The following is a 9,073-nucleotide window of genomic DNA, read 5'->3' as shown; positions in this document are numbered from 1 at the left end:
ATCCCCCCAACCCCAAAAGTGCACTCCCCCCAACCCCAAAAGTGCACTCAGTTGACCCGGCCATCCAGGCTCCTTATACTACTCATAATGTTTTTTTCTGAATATTCTAACTCTTGTAAAACTTTGATCCCATACTACCCCTTGGGGTCATGATTTGAACAAATTGAATTCACACTAATCTAGAGGGCTTTCACATAAGTTTTAACTTTTCCAGTCCAGCGCTTCTTGAGAAGAAGAATTTTAAATTAGGGGACTCCGACCCTCAGCCAGGAAGGGCAACTCTTTAATTTGTAATTTAATTCAAAAAGTCTTTAAATGAAGCTTGAAAATTAAATATTTTCATGCAACAATATTTTCATTACATGCCTCTCAATGTGCTTCAAGGTTCTTTGCAAAGCTCCATATATCACTTCTAATTTCATATCATGTTAATAAACATTGGTATCTAAAAATGCTTTCTCGGGATAAAAATTTCTACTCTTAATTAGACCTTTCTACGAAGTTCAAAGAACCTTGAAGCACATTGAGAGGCGTATAATGAAAATTGTTGCATGAAAAAATTAAATTTTCAAGCTTCATTTAAAGACTTTTTGAATTTAATCATAAATTAAAGAGTTGTCCTTCCTAGCTGAGGGTCGGAGTCCCTTAATCCACCCAATATTCACTTTTTCTTTATCATCTCCCCTTGGTGAGGGTACATGTATATGGTCCCTCATTTGAAGAAATTTGAATCCTCTTTACCCAAGAATACTCTGTGCCATGTTTGGTTTAAATTAGTGTAGTGATTCTTGATGTGAAAATATTTCAATGTTTTAGGTTTACAACGACGACAGATAACTGTCAAATTCGATCAGAAAAGCTCACTTGCGCCTTATGCTCAGGTGAGCTAAAAGCAGGCGATTTATATATAAATAAGTCTTTTCTATATTCTGAATTCTTTTGGATTCTTAGATGCCATCCATCCCCTGTATATGTTCGGTGTTGGTTCTGATAATAACTATTGTCCAAGGAGGCTCATCAGGAGGGCCTGTGTATACTCGCTGGGGTCGGAAGGACTGCCCAGGATCAGCAAAGTTAATATATTCAGGTAGACTGCAAAGGTTTGATAGATTCAGAATATATATCATTCTTGTTTACACTCGCATTTTTGAAACTTTTTTTTTAATTTTGAATCATTCGTTTTTAGATTGTGTGTGTGTGTGTGTGTGTGTGTTGGGGGTACATGTATGTGTATTCTAAATAGGAAAAGGTTTATTATTTTTTTCTCTGTTATTTGTTATTGATTTTTAAGCCTTTTTACCCTCCTCATCTATCCTAACATCTGAAATGTATAAATGTCAGCAAGCAACCAAATAGCTTATCGCATGCCACGCAAACCCCAAGCTTTAAAGAATAATATATGATGCTCATTATAATGTATATCTATATTATAGATCTTCATTATGAATGGCAGAACGTAAGCAATACTTATAACCTCACCTGTAAACATTGCACATTTTCACTTTCTTACCACTGGGTCAATTTTAGTCCGAAATATCTGACGCGTTTTCTAGGCTTTTTTATGATTTGATATTTTTAATGCACGTAAAATATCAAAATCGTTTAAAACAAAACTGGAAAAGATTTCGGACTAGGTTAATTTTATATAAAGTTGGAAAAAAGCGTTCCTTAGCATTGGGATCGAATTTAAATTGATAAAATTAAGTGTCAATTAACCTCCTTTACAATTTTTCTAAAGAACCACTGGACCAGAAAAAAACGGAAACATATGAGGAAGTATACGGGATAGTGTAGATTCTAAATTGTTAAAATCATGATCATATGTCGACCCTTGGGTTAGAGCGGAGCCACATAAGAGAATCAACGTTTTACCAAAAATCTCAAGAAACACTTGCTGGATCAGAAAAGCTGAAACTTATGAGGAAGCATTCTTGGGTAGTATTTTCTAAATTGCTCAAGTAACTCATGGGGAAGGGTTGGGCCAATATAAAGAATTTAGATTTATATTGGAATGTATACGAAAAAAACTTAAAATCATCTCAACCACTGAACAAGAAAAGCTGAAACTTATCTGGAAGCATTCCTGGGTAGTGTACATTTTAAATTGTTGAAATAATATCCCCCGGGGGAAGGACAGGGCCAGAATTGGTATAACACGGGGGATAATCAGGTAAAGAACAGCAAAAGTTGTTAACTCACCTCATAGAAGATTGGGGAGCTTATGTAATACCTCGGCGTCGATGTACATTATGTTTCTCCTTCGTTTCACTCATCACTGGCCCTGTCCTTCCCCCGGGGACATGATTTCAACAATTTAAGATGTACACTACCCAGGAATGCTTCCAGATAAGTTTCAGCTTTTCTTGTTCAGTGGTTGAGATGATTTTAAGTTTTTTTCGTATACATTCCAATGCCCAATACTTGCAACTTGTAAAATACTTTTTAATTGTGAATACATGTTTAAGGGAAACTATTTTTCAGTAGAATTACAAAAAAAATTGCCTGAATGAAGCTACATGAGTATATAGGCGTTATTGCCCTTGTCTACATTATTTTAAAGATTGAATAATTGATAAAATAAAGGAAATATACGACGGCGCATTAGTGCCATTTTAACAATGTAAATTTTTTTTTAAATCGTTTGTCAAATTTGATTCAATCATTTTGTACAATTTAATGGTTTGTACGATTTTTTCGTAAATGGTTCGATTTAATAAATCGTTTGTACGGAGAAATTTCGTAAATCGTTACTATAGATAATAAATGGTTTGTCGATTTCGTAAATCGTTTGTACAATTTAATAAATCGTTTGTACAATTTGTTTGTTAAATCGTTTGTACAATTTATTAAATCGTTTGTACAATTTATTAAATCGTTTGTACGATTTAATAAATCGTTTGTACGATTTAATAAATCGTTTGTACAATTTAGTAAATCGTTTGTACGATTTAATAAATCGTTTGTACAATTTAGTAAATCGTTTGTACAATTTAATAAATCGTTTGTACAATTTATTAAATCCTTTGTACGATTTAATAAATCGTTTGTACAATTTAGTAAATCGTTTGTACAATTTAATAAATCGTACAAACGATTTATTAAATTGTACAAACGATTTAAAAAAAAATTCTACATTGCTAAAATGGCACTAATACGCCGTCGTAGAAATATGCATTTTTGAAAATCATTTTTCCAAAATGTATTGTTAGTTGGGTATAATTTTAATTTATTTATTCTATTATTTATTATTATTATTAATCTAACATCACAGGAGGATGGAATTTCCTTCTTCTTCTTCTTCCTGTTCAGTGCTGGCCTCGATATCGAGTGTAATAGCACATCGAACACAGCTAAAAGCCTCTTATTTACAATTAAAAGTCGGTAAAAACAAATCTATGCATGTCACTTAAGGGTGATAGGAAGCAGCTATGGTGTTGGATAGCTCCTGCTTCTCTTGAGAACCATGATGGTACTGGCTTCTTTAACATGATCTGGCAGGCTGTTCCAGTCCCTGATGGTCCTTCAAAGGGGAGTTTCTAAGTTGTTTTTGTATGTTATTTCTGGTGGCTGACGGTATTTGCTTGCCCCTTGTCCGAGTATCCCCTGGTGTTAAGTATGATGTTGCTGGGATATAAATGAGGTCATTGCTGATCTTATACATCATGATGAGCCGTGATGTTTGTGGCGCGTTTCAAGGGGCTCCCATTGTAGATCCTTCATCATAGATGTTACACAGCCTGGTGTTCTATCATAATAGTTGCCCTTCACAAACCTTGCTGCTCTTCTCTGGATACTCTCCAACATTTGTATTTGGGTTTGCTGATATGGTACAAACAGTCGCTGCATACTCCAGGGTGGGCCTGACGATTGTACTCTAAGCAGCAGATTTAATGTCGGCTCTACATCCCTGTAGGTTGTGGCGGAGAAAACCTAGGGTCTTGCTTGATTTGGCTCGGACATTGACTATGTGTTCGGTCCAGTTCAGCCTATTGTTTAATGTTACGCCTAGATACTTTCCACTGCTGACTGATTCTAGAGTGTGGCCAGGGAGGAGGTATTTGTTGGTTATGGGACGCTGTTTCCTGGAGACATGGATGACTGTGCATTTCTGGGGGTGGAATTCCATTTGCCATTCTCGTTCCCATTTCTCTAGTGACTTCAGATCTTTTTGGAGCTGTTCGGCATCTGCTCTAGAGTTAATTCTTCGATAAAGCAGGCAATCGTCAGCAAATAATCTTGCGTCTGATGAAGTATGCTCCGGCAAGTCATTGATAAAGGTGAGAAATAGTACGGTCCCATCACAGTCCCCTGGGGAACCCCGGAGATGACATCAGCTCTGGTAGAGGACTGACCCTCTAGGTGACTCGCTGTGTCCGTTTCGCCAGGAAATCCTCATCCAGTTCCACGTGTAACCTCTGACGCCATAAAAGTGCAGTCTGTGTAGGAGGCGCTGGTGTGGCACTTTGTCAAAGGCCTTGGAGAAATCCAACAGCACTATGTCTACTTGCTCTCCAAGGGCCAGTGACTTGGCCACCTCGTCCACTGTAATCAATAGCTGCGATCGCATGATCGTCTTGATCTAAAACCGTGTTGCTGTGTATATGGTTACTGTCATAGTGATCCATGATTTGGCTGTGTACAATATGTTCTAACAACTTGCGTGATATGGAAGTTAAGGAGACTGGGGCGGTAGTTTGAAGCTAAATGTCTCTCCCTTTCTTAAATATGGGGACTATCGATGCTTCTTCAGTTGTCTGGCACTTTTTGATATCAAGTGAAAGTTGGAACAATTTTGTCATGATTGGGGTTAGTTCTGTTGCAAAGTCATGGAGGAATCTTGATAGAATTGCATCTGGTCCTGTTGCTTTATGTATATTTAGGCCCTTCAGGAGTTTACATACACCACTACTTCCTATGCGGATGTTGTTCATAGTAGGGTGTGGGCTGTCTCCTTTAGATGGCATATCTGTAAGGTCTTCCTTTGTGTAAACCGAATGGAATTGGTTGTTTAGGATTTCTGCCTTGGACACTGTGTTCACTGTGGAGCAGACCATCGGGGCCCTTGAGTGGAGACACGCCGCTGGAGTCCTGTTTTTGATGTTTAATGTAGGACCAGAATCTCTTTGAATCCTCACATATCACTTCTTGTAAGTATTTTTCCCTTGCGAGTCGTATCTCTCGCTGGCATGATGTTTTTAGTTTGTTGTATCGATTTCTGCATGTCCCTGTTGTTGTTTGGTCCTTCTTGCTTTTTGGTGTGCTCTATTCTTCCTCCTCGTTAGTCTGTTTAGGTGGGTATCAATCCATGGATGTGATGGCTTGGATCTAGTAAACTTAGTTGGTACATGTTTCCTCATCAAATTATTGATCATAACCTTGAACTTGGTCCATATTAGATTGATGTCCCTGATGTTATCATATTCCTTATAGCTGTTCTTTATTTCTTCTCTGATGGCATCCATATTGGCCCTTTTCCATAGAAAGATCTCTCTGCGAAGGTGTTTCGATCTTACTGGTTCCACTGCTGCATCACATAAGATGACATCGTGATCAGCTTTGCCAATGGGTGGTAAACTCCTAATTTTTTATATCAGAGTTGGGTGGGAAGTAAATAGTAGGTCTAGGATATTCTCTCCTCTGGTCTTACAGGTTATTACTCAGTTCTTCGCTGGTATTCACTAGGGACTCGCTGATATACTTTGGATAGATGTTGTTCCTGCTGAGTACATTACTGTCACTTCCAATCTATATATTGGTGCATTAGAGTCACCACCAATGTGGAAGATTGCTTTCTTATGCTGCTGTTTAAGAGATGTGATATCTTCCCTGAAACTGTCAAGGTAACTTTCACCGGAGCCTGGTGGTCGATAGAAAGATGATACTATCAATTGTTTCCCATTTGGTAGGTCGATCTTTACAGCAATCAGTTCAACTGATTTACTGGAGAATATCTCTGATGATGTGAGTGATGTGTGAACTGCTATAAGCACTCCACCATAGCTGTCTGTACCTGATCCCTCCTGTATACTGTATAGGTATCAGGGAAAAGTTCTGATGACAGTATGTCTTTATTTGTCCAGGTTTCAGTGCCGATTATGACGTCAGGTGCTGTGGTTTCTATTAATACTTCAAGCTCAGCCGCTTTGTTTTTGATTGACTGGGAAGTTTGTGATGATTGTGCGGAGTCCTTTACGCTGATGGTTGGGTATAACTGTTGATTTGTTTGTTTTCGGTGATGATGTTAGAAGTGGACTCCCAATTGAGGATGATGTGGTATTATCCAATAAGTTGTTACTACAATCTGATAACAAAGAATAGGAGTTGTTACTTAATGGCACATCATATAAGGTTGTTGAGTGGTTATAACTATTGCAGTTAGTACAGAACCAGGAGGATGATCGGTTTCCTTATTGGTGGTATGATTCATATTGATATCCCCATGCACTTTGCATGGAACCATTGGTTACATTCATCACAAGCTACAGCTTTCTGGTTTGACTTGCACGGTTTCTCACAAACTCCACATGGATACTTAACTGGTCCTGGGTTTGTTTCAATACCCCCTATCATTAGCAAGGTGAGTAGAAGGCGATAGAACATTACTGTTGATGACGATTTCCTAACCCTTACATGAGAGAGCCAGTTGTAGATAATTGTAGGGTGTTGAATTGATATATTCTCTATGAAAGTTAGAGGGTGGTATTTAAGTAGAGTAGGTGATAATTTAAGGTTGTACTCATGTTCATCGCTGGTCTTCTGGGTGATCGTTGAGCTAAGTATAAGCATATACAAAGTAATCAGAGGAAATTCGGAATGCATCGGAGATAACCGGAAGTTGAATGTTTTAGAATTCAAAGTTATGATTTTTGGTGAAGGAAGGTGAATGTACCAAGATTTTTGCACATCATCCGTGTCCAAATATGCTAACAATTTCTTATCATAGTTTCAGTACAAGTTAGAAGTCAAATTCCACAGGGTTTTATCTTTTTACGATTGAGGAGAATGGGAGGCGCTTGTCAGGGGCTATTTGTCGATCCTTAACACTTTGAATTTTAATCGAGTTGATTTCATGGTACATGTTAATTCTACTGGAATGTAAATTTCACCAAGCGAAAGATCAGGAACCGTGGGGGCTTTGTATGCATGCAAAGCCCTGGTATACCCAATAAACTAGACAGTGTTTCCTTGAATAAATCAAAAAAGCGTGTTCGAAACTGGTTGATTGCTCGTCGATGACCACTTCACGCCTGACCAGCACCTTATACATGTAAATCGTGATCTAACAACTACTTTTTATTATACTTGCGCATGCCGAAATAGTTCAAACAATACAACTAATAGAAATTGATTGATGACCAAACTTGCATGGATGATACATCTATAAAGACGCATACTATTAGGCTTGCTTCGGATGCTGGATCTAGCGTACATTTTTCGGATGAGTAAATAGGAAACCGTTACAATTTTTGGTGCAGATTTCATATATCTATTAATAAGTAACCGCGAGTCTTATGTTGACCAAATTAAACCTGCATGGAAGACGGTCGAGGCTATCTGGTACCGCCTGTAGGTCGGCGGTCAGAAGACACATTCACATTAAAGATGCACACTACCAGGAGGCTTGCTTCAGATGCAGGATCCCACATACATTTTCCATGTAAAGGAACAAGTTAAAGTTATGGGTACAGTTCTATCACTAAGAAACTATGACCTATATTAAACCAAACTTGCATGGATGATCCATCAAGGGATGAACACTCTCAAATTTGCTTTAGATGTTGGATTTGAATAATAATTATAACATTACGGATCCCGGAGCCGGGATTTCTTTTCTCCAAAAGAGAGGGTGCATGTCAGACTTAGTCAAGATACTAATCCAATCGAAAAAAAAATATATTTCATGGTAGAATTGGGGAAGGCTGGGGTATTTTTGATTAAGAAAAAACATATTTCCTTTCGGGCGTAGATCAGTTTTCCTTATAACGTTTCGAAGTTTAAATATATCATGGCTCTTCCAAACAACGTAGAAGGGACCCGTGTTTGCTAAAGGGGGGGGGGAGGGGAGGTCATATTTTGGGTATTTTATTAATATGTACTGTATACAGTTAAAAACATCGCAAATGCAAAGGGGCGGGGTCAGGTACCCCATCCATTCTTCTTACCCCATCGATCGATGCAAATATTCATTTTTAACCACTTTTAAAAAACGATTCTTTAGATCATTTATACATGTACAATGTATTTGGTAATTCAATTCGTTTAATATATAAATTTCAATGTTAAAGAACTTTATTGTTTTGTAGGCTTTGCTGGAGGATCTTATTACATGCACAAGGGCGCCGCGGTAGACCCACTCTGTTTACCAAGAGACCCTCAATGGGGGTCCCATAACAACTGGAAGGACAATTTCAGAGGACTTCTTTACGGGGCGGAATACAAGGGTGTTTATAGTGACTCTGTGTCCCATCTCGTGGATCACGACGTGCCCTGTGCCGTCTGTGAAACTATTGGTGAAAAGCCCGTTATAGTTATCCCAGGTAAATTGAGAGATATTTTGTAGTTAAAGTGTTATGGGTCAGAATCACCCTAACTGCCAGCAAAGATCAATCACACAGTTTAAACTTAACAATAATTTATTTACAGTAATATACAAATCATTAAGTACAAACTTAGCAAAAATCTAAAAATACATACATCAGAGTGTCCGTTGCTGCACACAATGTCCCAGTGAAATTATATCCCAGTAATACCTCAATGATGCTTATACGACGATGTTCACCATTATTTATGCATCGAATTGACAGGGTATTTATACAGTCTCATAAATCTAGAATATTCTAGAAATTGTAAATACATGATATTACTGGAAAGTTCTGGACATGCACAAAGTTCAAGAATGTTCTAGAAAAATGACCGAACATGTTGACCACTCTGGAATGTTCAAGAAACTTAATGTTACTAATAATATACATGATGAAATAATACAAATACAACACACCTCACAACACCTCCCCCTTAAAAAGTTTGAATGTCAATGAAAACTTATATTGTTAAAATGAAATATATGTACATT

At 37.7% G+C, this 9,073-nt stretch overlaps 1 protein-coding gene across 1 annotated transcript; it reads left to right on the top strand.

Moving 5' to 3' along the window:
- Positions 1–937: 937 nt before the first annotated feature.
- LOC134253048 (uncharacterized) lies at positions 938–8,537 on the top strand (the record flags this gene model as incomplete). Its single annotated transcript, XM_062735568.1, has 2 exons — positions 938–1,087; positions 8,304–8,537. Coding segments are annotated over exons 1-2 (370 nt in total), but the record flags the coding sequence as incomplete, so codon positions are not given.
- Positions 8,538–9,073: the final 536 nt, after the last annotated feature.

This window comes from Saccostrea cucullata, unplaced genomic scaffold (genome assembly GCF_032062105.1).
Source record: "Saccostrea cucullata isolate Sc308-1 unplaced genomic scaffold, CSIRO_AGI_Scuc_v1 ctg19337, whole genome shotgun sequence".
Classification (NCBI taxonomy): Eukaryota; Metazoa; Mollusca; class Bivalvia; order Ostreida; family Ostreidae; genus Saccostrea; species Saccostrea cuccullata.
This window is presented reverse-complemented; position numbering and strand designations above follow the sequence as displayed.